The sequence below is a fragment of the Cimex lectularius genome, unplaced genomic scaffold, assembly GCF_000648675.2.
Source record: "Cimex lectularius strain Harlan isolate CLEC.00 unplaced genomic scaffold, Clec_2.1 scaffold29, whole genome shotgun sequence".
NCBI classification, from domain to species: Eukaryota; Metazoa; Arthropoda; class Insecta; order Hemiptera; family Cimicidae; genus Cimex; species Cimex lectularius.
The window spans coordinates 982,331-998,664 of NW_019392675.1; the positions used below are offsets into that span (position 1 = coordinate 982,331).

The 16,334-nt window shown below is 32.9% G+C and overlaps 3 protein-coding genes across 4 annotated transcripts; 2 read left to right on the forward strand and 1 right to left on the reverse strand.

Moving 5' to 3' along the window:
- The first annotated feature begins 1,505 nt into the window (after positions 1-1,505).
- LOC106661894 (beta-ureidopropionase) lies at positions 1,506-6,977 on the forward strand. Its single transcript, XM_014385629.2, has 9 exons — positions 1,506-1,633; positions 1,696-1,800; positions 1,854-2,008; positions 3,551-3,645; positions 5,836-6,039; positions 6,096-6,220; positions 6,277-6,469; positions 6,524-6,610; positions 6,666-6,977. The coding sequence occupies exons 1-9, from the start codon at positions 1,533-1,535 to the stop codon at positions 6,783-6,785; spliced, it is 1,185 nt and encodes a 394-aa protein (XP_014241115.1). The 5' UTR covers positions 1,506-1,532; the 3' UTR covers positions 6,786-6,977.
- A 144-nt stretch (positions 6,978-7,121) lies between these two features.
- LOC106661896 (40S ribosomal protein S25) lies at positions 7,122-11,537 on the reverse strand. The gene is made up of 4 exons (XM_014385631.2): positions 11,329-11,537; positions 11,135-11,230; positions 7,365-7,548; positions 7,122-7,304 (listed from the first exon to the last, which is right to left on the reverse strand). Exons 1-4 carry the CDS (start codon positions 11,329-11,331, stop codon positions 7,228-7,230), a joined length of 360 nt encoding a protein of 119 aa, XP_014241117.1. The 5' UTR covers positions 11,332-11,537; the 3' UTR covers positions 7,122-7,227.
- On the forward strand, positions 7,555-16,151 carry LOC106661895. Of its 2 annotated transcripts, none has more exons than XM_014385630.2 (7): positions 7,555-10,942; positions 14,783-14,940; positions 15,003-15,116; positions 15,176-15,429; positions 15,497-15,630; positions 15,683-15,878; positions 15,941-16,151. In XM_014385630.2, exons 1-7 carry the CDS (start codon positions 10,884-10,886, stop codon positions 16,124-16,126), a joined length of 1,101 nt encoding a protein of 366 aa, XP_014241116.2. In that variant the 5' UTR covers positions 7,555-10,883; the 3' UTR covers positions 16,127-16,151. The 2 variants fall into 2 exon arrangements, with proteins under 2 accessions (XP_014241116.2, XP_024081209.1); XM_024225441.1 differs by lacking the exon at positions 7,555-10,942 and adding an exon at positions 14,645-14,716.
- Positions 16,152-16,334: the final 183 nt, after the last annotated feature.

Consider the following 16,334-nt stretch of genomic DNA (forward strand, 5'->3'; position numbering starts at 1 on the left):
AGATTGGCCACAATACATTTCAAAAGAAACATTTTAAACATAGAAATCACCACGAGCATTAAAAACAAAAATTACACCAATTAATCCACCAGTGCCACCAATATAATACCTACAGACATTTTAAATTTTTTTACAGACATATCCAACGTATATATACATAAAACAGCACGACATACAAGAATGACGCATTTACATGGAAAACAATCACTTTGAGTGAGTACAAATACTTTGATTGAATCTAAAATTTTCTAGCATTGTATAAATTCATTTTTTTATCTAAAATTTTCCAGCATTGTGTAAACTTTTTTAAATTTAAAATTTTTTAGCATTGTATAAATTAATTTTTTTATCTAAAATTTTCTAGCATTGTATAAATTCATGTTTTTATCTAAAATTTTCTAGAAGTGTGTAAACTTTTTTTAATTTAAAATTTTCTAGCATTGTATAAATTAATTTTTTTATCTAAAATTTTCTAGCATTATATAATTTTTTTGAAATCTAAAATTTTCTAGCATTGTATAAATTCATTTTATTTATTTATTTAATATAAAATTTCTAGCATTGTATAATTTTTTTTTTAATTTACTAGCATTGTATAACTTCATTTTTTTATCTAAAATATTTTAGCATCATATGAATTCATTTTTTTTAACTAAAATTTTCTAGCAATATAATTTTTTTGAAATCTAAAATTTTCTAGCATTGTATAAATTCATTTTATTTATTTATTTAATATAAAATTTCTAGCATTGTATAAATTTTTTAAATTTTCTAGCATTGTATAAATTTTTTTAAATTTTGTAGCATTGTATAAATTCATTTTTTTATCTAAAATTCTCTAGCATTATATAATTTTTTTTTTAATCTAAAATTTTCTAGCATTGTATAAATTCATTTTATTTATTTAATCTAAAATTTCTAGCGTTGTATAATTTTTTTAATTTTCTAGCATTGTATAAATTCATTTTTTTAATCTAAAATTTTCTAGCATTGTATAAATTCATTTTATTTATTTATTTAATCTAAAATTTCTAGCATTGTATAAATTCATTTTTTTTTTATATAAAATTTTCTCGCATTATATAATTTTTTTTAATCTAAAATTTTCTAGCATTGTATAAATTCATTTTTTCACATCCTACATGTATTTGTAAAATTTAAAAAATGTTTATATTTATAAAATCCCAGGCTCTGATGATGATCTCAATAAAGATCGAACGTTGGCATGATCAATTATATTGTACATACATGTAAATAATATGTATAATTTAATGTACAATCTTAAGAAAGATAAAAGGATGAAAAAAGCAATTAAATTTGTAAAAACAAACACGGACCATAATCAAACTGAAGAAAATGAAATAAAGCAGCTTATTCTCTAGCATAAATATTATACAACATTATACCAGAATATTTAAATGCGCTGCAATGGGGATAAAGGAATGTGACCAGTTGTCAACTGTTACATAACAGACCAATGAAGATAAAAGTTTAGGAAACTGGAAAGGGTAGTGAGTTTAATTTAGTTTAATATGAGCGACCAGCTAGAAAGCATTGAATCCCTCTTTGAGAGGGCTCTGAAGCCTGAAGATTTCAAAGAAGTGCAGAGAATAATTTATGGAAAACCCTTGAGGTATTTTATCCCTTTGGTATCTGCTAACAGATTCTGTTGTTTAAAACTGAAATTAATTAAAGGAAACTCTCTTTCGAACCGAAAGTCGAGGCTTTAGCCAATGATGAAGACTTTGAAATTAAAGGATTCCAGTTTTCATCAGCCCAAGAACAACTTAGAGCACCGAGGTATGTTATAAATTCTTAAAACCACGCACAAATTGATATTGTTTAAATTTCAGGCTGGTCAGGATTGGAATCATCCAGAATAAAATCGCAGCATCTACTTCCGAATCGATTTCCGAACAGAGAAAAGCGATACACAAAAAGGTTGGAAATATGCTCGATGCCGCTGGCAGCTTAAAAGCAAACATCATCTGCCTGCAAGAAACCTGGGGTGAAATTAATTTATTCTCACTTACATTTTATATTTTAAATTTTATATTAAAAATCAGGAATATTTACAAAATCCTCTTCATCATAATTTTGAAACTACACCCATCCCTCAATTTATGCGAATATCCATGGATTTAATTTTAGCGAATAAAAATCGTGTAAATTGAGTATGTCAGTATGAAAGGAAAAATAGGAAGAAAATAAAAGATAGAAAAAGTTTAAAGCGGCCCATAGACGATCAATATTATTGCACAATATTTTGAGTTGTGCAATTTAATTATTCGTGTGTAGACGATATTGAGTTTGTGCAATACATTGCATGATTGACGAAAAGTTGAAAATATATTTTACAACATGGAAAATATTGCACCATCTGTTGGCATTATTGCGCAATATCAGCCAGTTTGTGAAGTATCAACAAGTGGTACAGTTCATTGCACAAACAAAATTTTGTACAATATTATTGAACGTTAAGGTGCAACCGTCAAATTATTGTGCAATCTACATTGTACAATAATATTGACCGTCTATGGGCCGCTTTAGAAATACATGTGTACATATTTATTTCACATAACTCAGCAAAAAATAATTAAGACATTTGTTCTCTCAATGTCAAAAGCCACTCGTTCCGCACTACAGCCCAGCGGCCAAAGACAATGCCTTGTGCAGGCCTATGAAACATTTTTTATTTTTTTAAATCACACATTCTACTAACAAATTTCACAATACTGTCAATTTTAAAACTTATAGGAAAACGTGAATATACATTTCTGACTGCATAAAAAAAGACTGCAAAAAGAAACTATAAAAAGTTCTGCATAAATTGATGTAAATTTGCTGCATAAAACAAATACTCATGTAATAAACGTTCTCTCTTATTTACATAGAAAGCACTCAGTTTCACTATTTATGCAACTAACTTAATAGGTACTCAATATTCCACTATCGGTCCTCTTACACTAACATTCATGCTAATAAATACATTCACTCTCAAAGCGTGCTAGGGACACAATTGGTTCTATATACAACCCAGAATCGAAACAGGGAACCAAGGTACTCACAATTTTTCACTTTTTGAAGCCAATGAATCCACCCTGGAATTGAGATATCTACCAACCTTTTTCTTCTGCTGGAACACAAGGGCTTTGGCACAAAAGTTTCTGTATGTCAACCTCACATGGCCTAACTACTTTAATCAGAGGAAGATGACCCCTCTATTAGTCAGGTCCTCCAAAGTCGCCTATATCTGCTACCTGACATAGCATAATTTTTTTAAGATTTTAATGTTTATGAACAGCTATTTAAACGTTGAAACTTATGGTTTAAAGCATAATAAACAATTTTTTTTTAAATATTAAAAAATTCTATTTTTATTGAACAAAAGCAAACACCCATTTATTCTATATATAAATAATATTCCTCAAATATATGAGGAACTGAGTGTTTTCTATTAAATTGGCCCGACCTTGATTTTTTAATATAAAATAATATTCCAAGGCTGTTATTGGGTGACAGTATATAATTTTGCATTTTTAATTTGCAGCGATGCCCTTTGCTTTCTGCACGCGGGAAAAACTACCTTGGTGCGAGTTTGCAGAGTCTGCTGAAAACGGAGAAACGATTATCTTTGTTAAAAAGGTAAAAAGTTCTTATAAATGATTCGAATAATTTTATTCAGTCAAGAATGAAACATCTTGTTTACATTATTCGGCCTTGAACAGCTCTTTTAATAGAAACCTTGACGTTGTATTTCAAATCGTCAAATATTTTTCCTCTCAATAGGCAAATATCAAACAATTAATGAACTCTAAACAACCATATATCCCACATAATTCTCAAAGTCAATTTAGAAAGTAGTATTGCAAAAAATTGGGCCTGTCGTAAATGAAAGTGATATTATTATGCCTTGCCAATTTTGCTTCAGTCCCATGCATTCTACTTCCAAGCATCTGGTCAGATTGGTGGATATGATTCGCATAATTTTAATGTAAAAAATACATGTGAAGATTATGGTACTTATGTACATATTCTAGTCGGGGTGTATATTACACTATACCCTTTTTTAAAGCTGCTGAATCCCCCACATTCAGAACTGAATCCAGAAAGTTCTTCATTGCTGAATCCATAGGTCGCTGGTTCAAATCCGGCCTGGAGGACCAAATTTTGTTTGTTAAGTGGACTGTATATTAAAAGGCGAAATAAATTCAAAATTAAAGAAAAATGGGAAAAAGTGAATCTGAGGAGGGGATTGGGATAAATTCGAATTTTCTCTTACCCCAACATGTCTCGGTATGGGTTGGTTTAGAGTTACAGCCAAAAACATCGTTTCATGTACAAAACAACAGTCTTGTGTCTGGTGAGATTTCAGATACAACCTGCACTGCCCTTTTGACATTATCAACCAATTTGGAAGTAGCTCTCAAGCGATTTTGGGAACAGGGATAGCTAAACCTCTATCATTGGATCCTGAAGATGTACAGGTTGAGAATCATTTCCGACAGACGGTCACACGGGACTCACAGGGTTGTTGCCCTTCCCTTTAAAACGGAGAAGACTCTATTACGAAATAGGCAAAAGGTTGAAAAGGCTTATTGGTCATTTAAAAAAAGATTGTAGAAGCGATTTTTTTCGGCTCCTCTTGAAGGGCGATAGGTGGATAATTGAAGTAGGTGCTCATTTTGTAACTTGGTAATTTGTTGTCAGTTTGCACTTCACGGTTGCCACTTGCCACTTGTCTCGAGACCCGCCATCCCCAGTCAGTTGCTCAGTTCTCAGCTGTTTCAGTCACGCAGTATAAAAATACAGCTGGGGATAAAAAGTGTTCCTGTATAAAGCCACGATTTGCTTATAATGGAATAAAACGGGGAGTCAAAATGGGAATTTGTGGCATGAGTGATCGAAGTCACGGTAGCTCAAATGGTAGAATAGCACTGTACTTAGCCGAAAGATTTTTCATTTTCATTCATTTTGAAAAAAATTGGGTATAATTAATTGGATAAAGTACTTAACTTCTCAGTCTAAAGAATGTAGACTTTATTAAACATATCACTTCATATAATGGAGATTGCACAATAGACCAATATTGGTCACATAAACTTGTAAAGATGAAAATTTTTGAAAAGCTATTGGCCCACGCATTAGTTTTGAGGCCAGACTGAAAGAACCCTCTTGTGCATAGATCCATAAAATCCTTTACAACTTACCAAGCAGTTAATTAAGGTTTTCAGATGAGATAAAAAAGTCAATGGCACGAGTGGGATTCAAACCCACGATCTTTGGCTTGATACACCGCTAATCTACCACTTGAGCTATCGTGACCTCGATCCACTCGGACACTAACTTCCCACCTCAACCACACCTTTTGAATTTTCCCTCCTTTTTTCCCACTTTTTTATCTCAACTGAAAACCTTAATTAATTGTAAGACAATTGGTCAAGCGGACCACGAAATTAGTGAATTGAATAAGTTTAAAATGAAGTATACCTTCACTAAAAGCTCTCCGTGGCCATTTCATTTGTTGCCGAGAATCCAATCCGATTACACATTTGAAAAATGGCATAAAGGAGGGAAAATTCAAAAGGTGTGGTTGAGGTGGGAAGTTCGTGTCTGAGTGGATTGAGGTCACGATAGCTCAAGTGGTAGAGCAGCGGTGTATCAAGCCAAAGATCGTGGGTTAGAATCCTGCTTGTGCCATTGACTTTTTATCTCAACTGAAAACCTTAATTAATTGTAAGATATTAATTGGTCAAGCGGACCATGAAATTAATGAATTACTAAGCAGTTTTTTTTGTTTGTTTTTTAATGAAATATTTTTAAATCTTATTTTAGTATGCTCAGCAATACAATATGGTGATCATATCGCCAATTTTGGAAAGAGATGATGTGACAGGTATAATATGGAATACAGCTGTTGTGATCGACAACCACGGTGAGGTGCTTGGAAAGCATAGAAAAAACCACATTCCAAGGGTTGGTGATTTTAACGAATCATCGTATTATTACGAAGGCAACACTGGACATCCTGTTTTTCAGGTATTTACAAAAACCATTACAACTTATTCTAACAGTTTCAAGAGGATTTTTTTTAGACCGATTTTGGCAAAGTCGCAATTAATATTTGCTATGGAAGACACCATCCTCTCAATTGGCTCATGTTTGGTTTGAATGGCGCCGAAATTGTTTTCAACCCTTCTGCAACCGTTGACAAGCTGAGGTAGTTTAAATTTGTCTATACGTAATGAACCAAAAAAATTAAGTTTCAACTTTCAGTGAACATATCTGGGGGATCGAGGCGAGGAATGCAGCAATAACAAACCACTATTTTACATGTGCTATAAACCGAGTAGGCACTGAGACTTTTCCGAACAGCTTCACCTCTGGAGATGGCAAGCCAGCTCATGAAGACTTTGGCCACTTTTATGGATCCAGTTACATCACTGCACCCGATGGGACAAGGACTCCCGTGAGTATAATAATATAAACCTTAAAATCAACTCATTAATTTTTTTTTACCCAGGGACTTTCACGTATCAAAGATGGTTTACTAGTAGCAGATATAGACTTGAACTTATGCAGGCAGATACAGGATCACTGGGGATTCAAGGTAAACTCACCTACAATTTGTTTGAGTTCAATTTTTTCAATCATTTATCTTTCAGATGACCCAGAGGCTTCCAATGTACGCAGAATGTCTTAAAAAAGCATGCCAATTGGATTACAAGCCTCAGATTATCGGCTATGAAATGAAGAAAAATACACTCGAACCTACTGATAATTAGCAGAAAATTATTTATAATTTCATTAATCAGTTTTTATTAATTAACCCTCAATTTAACAAAAAAATGTAAAATCTAAAGATAGGCAATTTTTTGTAATATAATATACCTTTTATATGTAATTAAGATTTATTAAAAAGTTTCTACTAATTTGTTTTAACCTGGAGCAACCAAATAAACACATTTACGCCTTGACTGAGTGCGTGTTTGTTTCTTAAGACAAGGGAAGGTACGATGCCTACAAGCCTTTGACCCATTCCCAAGTTTCACAGGACCATGTATTACATGTTACAACTTTCCAATTTCATATTAATTTAAATATAAATAAATAAATTCAACTTCAGAATATCATACTGTGGCATTTATTAGATGGAGGTAAATTTAAAAAATTAAGTCAAAACATTTTTTTTAATAAAAGTTTCTATTTAAATAGAAATATAAACAATTATGCTGGGTCGTCGGTCTTTGTAGCCCTCGTATATATAACTTGCGAGTGGTGCTTAACAACTAGCTTTATGAGCCCTGATAACAAAAAAACAAAAATTAATTTCTTCTAAATATTTGGGAATTAAAGAAACTTACCTTTGTTTAAGAGTTCACTCAGTGCTTTCCTGGCGAGAGAACCTCGGACTTTAAGCCTTTCACTCATTATTGAAGGAGTGATAAGCTTGTACGATGGGACTTCCTTAAGGAGTTTATCGTATGTGGCATTATCAAACAACACCTGGTTGTCGAGCTTGTCACGGACTTTTCCTTTCGACCACTTCTGCAAAAGTTAATGAAAACAGTTAATACTTTTATAATAATATCACTATAATAATATCAATCAATCAATATAATAATAATAATAATATCAATCAATAATATTGTCTTCATGAAAGAATGTTAATAAAAATCAGTTAACAATTGAAATCGATCAGAGTTGAATGATATACAATCAACATCGATAAGTCAAACAAATTCTCTGGTTTTATGTCATCATATGGTAAATATTACTTCAATAAATTAGGCTAAAAACTAGATATGATGGACAAATAAGTTGAACTGAGAAAAATGGGTTTGAGACGAATTTCACTGCTATGATCCCTAAACTAATTTATTTTCTAATTGTAAAATTTTCTTGTTGTAAAATGCACCCATGGAAACTAAAAATTCTTGCAGTAAATATGGCTGTTATAGCCAGACCAAAAAAAAGTTTTCCCTTTCAACTTGCATCCTTCAAAATACAGTCAACTCTCAATAACTCGAATTAGTTGATAACTTCATTTTTTTTTTTTTTTCAAACCTTCATCTTTCTATAGTGTTTGCCCATATTTGTACCTCTATAAGTTGAACATTTCAAAATAAAAACCTCGATTAGACAAATTTTCTTTCAACAACCTGAGGTAATCTCATAAAATACAAATATGTCAGCCATTTCCAGTTAATTTTTAGCAGCCCTGCTTCATCTGATGGGCTACTCTCGCCCACTCTCTTAATAGTCCTACACCCAGGACAGTGCATAGCACAATTCACAATTAATTGGTCAGTTTTTTTCTCGTTTTTTTCAGTTCATTTGTGTTTATGGGTTTGTTCATTTATATACAAAAAATGTAAAACGTTAAATGTGGAGCAGAAAAGTAAGATTATTAAGGTGGTAGATGAAGGCATTAAGAAAAAGGGCGACATCACTAAAGAATTCAGCAAACCGCCAAATACCTTATCTACAATTTAAATAAAAATAAAAAAAAGGTTAAGTATGGCTGCGAGTGTATAAGCCTCACATCTCAATTACTTGAAAAACTCAGAACTCAAATTTTTAAATTTCCCCCTGAGGTTCGAGTTATTGAGAGGAGTCACTGCATCAAAAATAGAAAACTCAACCAAAATACAAAGTAATAGCTCTGTCGTTTTTGATCATTTTTACGCACCTATCTTTGCTGTTCTCTCCTCTCCCTTTGAAAGACGGATGAAATTTTTTTTTTTTTTTTAATGGAAAATCAATGGAAATAATAGAATTGTAAGATATTTGTTTTCTTGCTTCATCCTCCCCTCCAAGCGTTACTTTAAATTATTGAGGGGGGTTTGTAGTTTTGCTTTCGCCCCATTTATGTATTTGTTCATAATGTGGAGAAAAATTTAGAAATGTACCAGGACCGTGGGTTCATTCAAGTTATTTAGATCAGGCTGTATTGTGAGATTTCCAGACAACCTGAGGTAATCTCATAAAATACAAGTATGTCGGCCATTTCCAGTTAATTTTTAGTTTGCCTATCCTCCTTAGTTTACAGACCGACTGAAGAATTTTAAAACAAACCAAAACTCATCAGAAATAACCAAGCAGGATCATCACCCCTGGAAGATCTTGTGAAAATTGTCACAAAATACAAGTAGCTTGGTTTCGGATCCATTCTGGTCTGTCTTTCATCACAGTGTTGGTTAGTCTGAAAATCGGCTTCTAGCTATCTCCTATAGTGGGTTGTGTGATTTATGACCCAGTCGCCAAAACTCTGAAGATGGTAGAAACCAAAGATGACAAAACAAAATTATTTGAACAGACCACTGCAGGTTCATCACTCTTCAGATCCATAGAAGTAATCTCATAAAATACAAGTAGGTTGGTCATTTCTGATAAAATTTTGGTTTTCCTATCCTCCTTAGTAGATCGACTGAAGAAATTTAAAGCAAACCAAAACTAATGAGGAACAACCAAGCAGGCCTATCACCCCTGTCAGTTCATCAAATTTTACAATAATAAATGTACAAGGTTACTTTCAAAATTTCACCCATCTTCCAACCTGATGTAAGGTATTGGGGTTCTGCCGAGCTCGTCTGAACGGATTTCGCAGTCAACATACATTTTAGTTGTGTGTGTGTGGGATGTTTAGTAAAGGTGGTTCCAGACATGTGGTATTCGCAGAATGCCGTGCAAATTTTTGTTGAATCCCGAATAGTGTGGTTGGATGCTCGGCAATTCGCCAAATAACAACATCCGGTGCTCACCATGCTCGACTTTTTGTCGGTTTTCTTGTCCGCTTCAAAGGGCACGAATATTCGTGAAGTAACCACACTCAAACCATCCACACATTCAGGAATCAACTACAACTGTACATAACTTTAACCTACTGTCAACTATTATCAAAATAAACAGTAAGCGTATACTTCTATTTAATGCCATTTATTTTTCATTAATAAACGATTTCTAACTAGTATAGATATTTTAATTTACACAATAACAATTGTTTTTTATTATAAGGAATGGATTAACACAATGCAACTGTTTGGGAGTTCCTCGATGTTTATGAAATAGAACCAATAATTTGGAAAGCTTCTCTTACAAATCATAAATTGTTTTATAAATAAAGCCATGATTAAAAATCTAAAAAATATAATTAAATATACTTTTTCAGTTAGTTTGTTGTTACTGCACAAAATCTAACCGCAGCTGCAGTAATGACAGTTTCACTGTTGTCCATCACAATCTGTAGTCAGTTGAGGACTCCCACAGCATTTGGAAAATACTTATTCCCCTGTCTCCACAACAAAACCCGCATGTTTGTACACGTAGGCACGCTATTTGGCGATGGAAAGACGAGCATCTCAGGAATTGGCCACATTTCTGGAATATTCGGTGGCAATCGGCATTCGGCAAATACCCACATGTCTAGAGCCGCCTTAATATTAAAGAAGGCATTAAGGGCCTTAACCCCCCTCTGCCACCACCATCACCAAGACAACCAAAGTTTTTCCTCTTCGGTGGGATTTTGAAGGCACTCCAGATGGTCATTATAGTGGCCCATCAAATATATGCTATTGCTAAAATTTAACACAAAACTTGTACGGCTTTTTATCTCCATTTTTCGTTTGCCATAAATGTTGATGTCTACACAGATTTGTGTAGATTTACAATCATCCAGGCAAACACATTACCCCAGAAAGCATGTTTTATCAGGTGCCCCATGCTGGATCACATCACACCGCTTATTTCCAAATAATCTAGGACATTTTAAATAATAATTTATACAGAAAATAAGGCACATCTGTCGACCTCTTTGTCAACTTGTGAAAAATCCGGTGCTTTTTGTTTTCAACAAGGGGAAAAAAAGTCGAATTCGTAGTAAAATGAAAGACCGTCCGAGATCCGTCTCGAATAGAGAAAATCAACGGAAAAACTCGATAAAGTAAGTTACTAAGGATGGCCAAAAGGTCTGGCGTGAACTGGCCAGTATTAGGTTAGAAGCACATGGTAGTCGAGTGGTACAAAACGTGAAAAAACGCACAAAATAAATGTGAAAAGTGTAGCGATAACTTTAAAATATAAACTTATAATGTAAAATAGTAGTTGAAATTGACGGAAATGGTTTATTATTTACCTTCTTTTTGGCTTTTCCTCCGGACCCTCCTTCCTTCTTTTTTGGGTTTTTAGCCACAGGCTTCGACGAGCCTCCCTTAGCGTCTTTTTTAGGAGGCTAGTTTAACAATTGGAAAAATAAACAAATACATTATTATTTTTAAATACATTACAATAAATAATTTTCCAAAGATGGAATAAAACGTCAATACTCACCATGATGCTTCCTTAACACGAGTCGTAACAGAGAATCCCGGACTGTGAACGACGGCAAAGCAAGGCTGCAGAGAGCGCTGGCCGAAATTTAATTTCTGCCTTCTTTTCTCCACTTTTATCCTTGTAAAATTATAAAAATTAAAATTCTCTCAACTTTTGACACTTTCGGCATTTTATATTAAAGCTACATCAATGAAGCAAAACTGAAAATAAAAGGTACAACACAATGAACCAGAGCATCAGCAAGCACAGACGATGAAGTCCGCTTAAATTTAAAAATTCTAAATTCCTTTAATAGACGAAACAAAAAAGTGTTGACTTAACAAAATATTGTGTTAAGTACTAAGTAAAAGTAACTAATATGAATAATTGTATTTTTCAATTTTGATGGTATACTTTACCTACTTTATGGTCGGTTTCTACTGAGCAAAAAAATCCGTTGTGCAACTAAACATGAAAGTTATTTGTGAAACACCATCTCAGGTTATGCTCATTTCATTCCATGCAGTCTAACATACCACTTGTAAACTTTTTATTTCATATCTGGCTAGTCACAAGTTATTAATTTTAACTCCAAAAGAACTGTCATGGCCTTATTTCTGGAGTCCCACAGGGATTCATCTTAGGCCCCCTTTAATTTTTTATGTGTATCAACAATATCTCTTCTTCTTGTACTTCCTTTTTGTTTCACCTATTGTCTTATCGGTCGGCTGATCTGCCCCTGCAGTAATAATGTTTATTATATTTTTTTTACTTATGGACACCTTTAATTTTTTTTCTTGATTCGTATCCCTTCACCATCTGAGAATATCCTTTAATAACTGTGTAAGGTATGTTTTCAGCGTAAAACGCTTAAGCCAGGATTCCAATTTATTTAGACCTTGCTACTTTGTTGTGACATTCAGATATTTAAGTTTCCTCACATTAAGATTCCTGCATTTTTATGACACTAATGTAAGATTGTAAAGCTAAGGAAATTCTCATAGCGAATAGTTTTCTTCGATGAGGTAGAGGACCATCAGCAGATATAATATTATCTTTGATTCTCTTAGTGGGTGCAACTTATTGGATATGATTTTTTTGCAAAAACTTGATGTCCAGAAACATACACTGATGTTTAAGAGGTCCTGCTTCAATACTTAACACATTGACTGGTTCTGCTGATTATGCGGTGGAGAGGTGCTACCTGATGCTACTATCGTAGCCTATTCGGCAGATAGCAAAGTACATTTATAAGGGCAGTTATTCGCCTTAAGATATCCAGCCATCTGTCGAGATCAAACACCATTTTATGCTCTCAGCAATTATTTAAAAAAATGGTTCATATAGTTCAATATTATTTTTTTAAATATTTATATAACTTTTGCTATTTATTATGTTGTAAATTCAGAAAATGTTAGGATACAGAAACAAAACTACAAATATGCAAACATTTTAGATTTTAGTGTGAAATTTGGCTTTGTAAAATATTTTACATACGTGTTCTAGAAAACATTTTTTGATTTTTGTTATTTTTATAATGGATTTATAAAAATAACAACTTTAAATAATAATAATAACTATAATTATAAGTCAATTAATTTTAACTAAGGTTTTTAGTTGAGATAGCTCAAGTGGTAGAGCAGTGGCATATCTAGCTGAAGATCGTGGGTTCGAATCCTGCTCATGACACTGACTTTTTTAACTGAACCAAGATTTTACATAGAAAGAATAATTAATTGAAAGAAGTAACTTGGTCAATTGACCACTAAAACGTAAATGGATTAATATTTAATAAGTAAAAGAAGTATACCTTCACTAAAGCTCTCCGTGGCCATTTCATTTGTCGCCGAGAATCGAATAGATTACACGACATTTGAAAAATGGCAAAAAATAGGGAAAATTCGAAAGGTTATTGGTTGAGATGGGGAGTTGGTGTCCGAGAGGATCGAAGACGTGATAGCTCAAGTGGTAGAGCAGCAGCGTATTTAGTCGAAGGTCGTGGGTTCGAATCCCGCTCGTGACACTGACTTTTTTATCTCAACTAAAAACCTTAATTAATTGAAATATATTAATTGGTCAAGCAGACTACGAAACTAGTGAACTTAATTATAAGGTTTTTTTTAAAATACATGTTTTTAAGTTAAATGTTAGCATATACGCATAAGCAGAGAAACGTATTAAGAAGGCTTTGTGAAAAATTTACATACATATTCTGGGAAACTTTTTTTACATTAAAAATGGAAACATTTGGAAAAAGAAAATATGACCGTACATTTACATTTTGATCCGATACATATTGTACCATAACATATTTATGATTTTAAAAATTTTATTTTGTCTTTTTTTTCCATTTTGACCTGTTGGGCACATTTAATATAATTGATTTATTTTAGAGTATGATATAATAAATCATTAATATAAGTTGTAAAAGTGAAAACTAGAATAGTACAAGTGGGTATTTAGCATTTATTGTGTTGTGAGGGGTCTCAATTCTGATACTTCCACCGAATTTGCTAGGGCACTAGTTTTTCTAAATTGAAAAATGCATTTAAACAAAGGAAACTTCATAATACATTCATATCAGGCAAATGGAAACCAATTAGTAAAAAAAAAGTGCCCATCACAGAAAAAAGTAATGTTTTTCCTCGGGAGCAGTCAACTTGTTGAACTATTAGCCCGACTTGATTGAAAGGCGTGGAATACAAATATTTTCGGGGCATCGGTGGCCGCAACGGTTTATGCGTTGACACGGCGCTCATCACTGTAAGCTAAAGGTCCATGGTTCGAATCCAGCAGCCCTGCATTTAAACCCAACATACTTACAAAAGGGCTTTTTTTCAAAATCACCGGCACCCTGAGGGTTTATATGAACTCTGCTGTTGCAAACCCTCACAAAACATATATATAAAATTTATACAACTTCTAAAAATCCCCATTGTGCAGAACTTATCACTTATCATGTTAAGAAGGTTGATGTATCTTTGATTTGGAAGATTTCAAATGGACTCGATCAGTTACGTTTTCGATCAAAAATTATTCCTGATCAAAAACATTGTATAAATATTCAAAGTGAAAAAGTCTTTACCAGTACAGATAAACAACTACAAAATAATACATGATTTATAAAATGTGTCAGAACAAGGTGCATTTTAAATTATGAAGCTGGTTTTTAAATTTTTTGACTTTCATTTAATATGAAGCATACAAAAATAAATTATTAAATAATATATTATAATTTTTAACTGAATAATGTAAGATGTATAAAGTTGGTGTAAGTACTTTACACCCCATGGAACCCCATGCCATGTTTGCACTATCTTATGTTGCCAAGGTGATTCACTGTTTACAAACAAGCCACACTACGTTGTTAAAAACATTACCCCATACTGATCATACTGATCACTCAGTAATTTAATATAGCATTTTTTGTTTTTAGGATTTGTTTAATTTATTATTATTTACGATTTGTTAGGCTCAGCCCAATAAAAGAGGAAAGGCAACGTCTGAAAAAGATAGTAAAAAAAATGTCTTCGACGGATTCACCAATGCATAGCAATCGTGATTCTCCAAAAAGAAAATCTCCAAATGTGATACACTTAAGCAACGAAGCAACTTCTTCTCGTAGATCATGTAAGCTGTCAAAACTTAATTCCACCATGTTTTAATTGAATATAAATATGTTTTTACGTTAGCTGTACGAAGATCATCACATAAAATTCCGCATTCTAAGCTGACCGGCGTTTTGAAAGAGCTCAAAGATGATATCGTATTAGATGCACCTCTAAAGCTAAAAGGAGGCTGCGGAGGTAAATATTAGAAACAGGAAGGAAAAAGACTGAGGGAAAATTGCAAGTATGCATTTTAGATGCAGAAAATGAGATGATTCCAGTCTACGGCAAAGATGAAATCTATATTGAAAGCCATGGCAAATTTATCAAAGCTCCTAAAGAAATCATATCGGAAAACAATTTCAAGAACAGTGACAATCAAGATGAGCCTTGGTCATTTGACATGACCACACCACTCGACATCGTCATTACTGTTCAAAATATGTGGACTTTGTTGGGCAAAATCTTGTTGGGTTTTTCAGCAGGGTTGGCATTGACCGAAACAATATTGGTATTAATTTTTATGAATGTTTTTTGTGATTTAAATTATTGCTAATATTTTCTTTTTTTTTTTATAGATTTTACTCTATTACAGTACCTACCAGGGAGATAATTTTTTTGATTTTTATTCTATTTATAGCATTTTTACAAATAAATTAGAAAGCGTTTATTATGTTCTGATGGTTATTGGTGTTTCATGCTTATTAGATTGGTAAGTTAAGAAATTGAATCTTATTTTTTATAATAATCAAGTTTTATTTTAGGCTAGACATTGCCCATATTAATTTAAGAGATCTGTTTGATACACTGCAGTACAGAAAAATTTGGATAGTGGCCTTCATGTACATTGTTGCAGCGGGGGTAATGTTTGCGCTGTCCAGTTGGTCGGATTTTATCTATCTTCGATGTTACAACTACTCTGTAGAAAAAGTATCGAGGGATGTTTTAGAAAATGACATGGTAGTATTTTAAAATTGTTTTTAGTAGTTATTCTGCCTGGTTGAAAACACACTGTCTTTTAGGAATTACTATCTGCTGTGAACGTTTGGAATGCTGGGAGCTTAGTGAAAGATATTTTAATCATTATCAGCTGGATTTGTGTAGTGTGTATTAAAAGTGACGATCTGTTTTTAATCCATCTGATGGAATTAAAGAAGTATGATTATCCATATGATCAAATATTGACTCAGGCTGAAAACCATATATAAATGTTACAATAAAAAACAAAGAAAATGTTTGGAATTTTTATTTTTTAACAAACAATTTATATTGAGATGTTCTTATGGAAAAAAGAAAAAAAAACATCCAGGTTGATATCATCAGCGTCCACCAGGGCAGCGTTTTCAGCCCTTTTATGTATCTGGCCTGTGACTTTCCAGCACCTGATTACATAACGTTTGGCAAGCATGGGATCTT

Excerpts from the sequence above, each read along its gene's own strand:
- LOC106661894 (XM_014385629.2), top strand. The coding sequence starts at position 1,533 with ATGAGCGACCAGCTAGAAAGCATTGAATCCCTCTTTGAGAGGGCTCTG. Across the intron at positions 3,646-5,835 it reads CGATTATCTTTGTTAAAAAG|TATGCTCAGCAATACAATAT; the intron begins GTAAAAAGTTCT and ends ATCTTATTTTAG. Across the intron at positions 6,040-6,095 it reads CTGGACATCCTGTTTTTCAG|ACCGATTTTGGCAAAGTCGC; the intron begins GTATTTACAAAA and ends GATTTTTTTTAG.
- LOC106661895 (XM_014385630.2), top strand. The coding sequence starts at position 10,884 with ATGAAAGACCGTCCGAGATCCGTCTCGAATAGAGAAAATCAACGGAAA. Across the intron at positions 15,430-15,496 it reads CATTGACCGAAACAATATTG|ATTTTACTCTATTACAGTAC; the intron begins GTATTAATTTTT and ends TTTTTTTTATAG. Across the intron at positions 15,879-15,940 it reads ATGTTTTAGAAAATGACATG|GAATTACTATCTGCTGTGAA; the intron begins GTAGTATTTTAA and ends ACTGTCTTTTAG.
- LOC106661896 (XM_014385631.2), bottom strand. Across the intron at positions 7,549-11,134 it reads GAGGAAAAGCCAAAAAGAAG|AAGTGGTCGAAAGGAAAAGT; the intron begins GTAAATAATAAA and ends TAACTTTTGCAG. Across the intron at positions 7,305-7,364 it reads GAGTGAACTCTTAAACAAAG|GGCTCATAAAGCTAGTTGTT; the intron begins GTAAGTTTCTTT and ends TTTTGTTATCAG.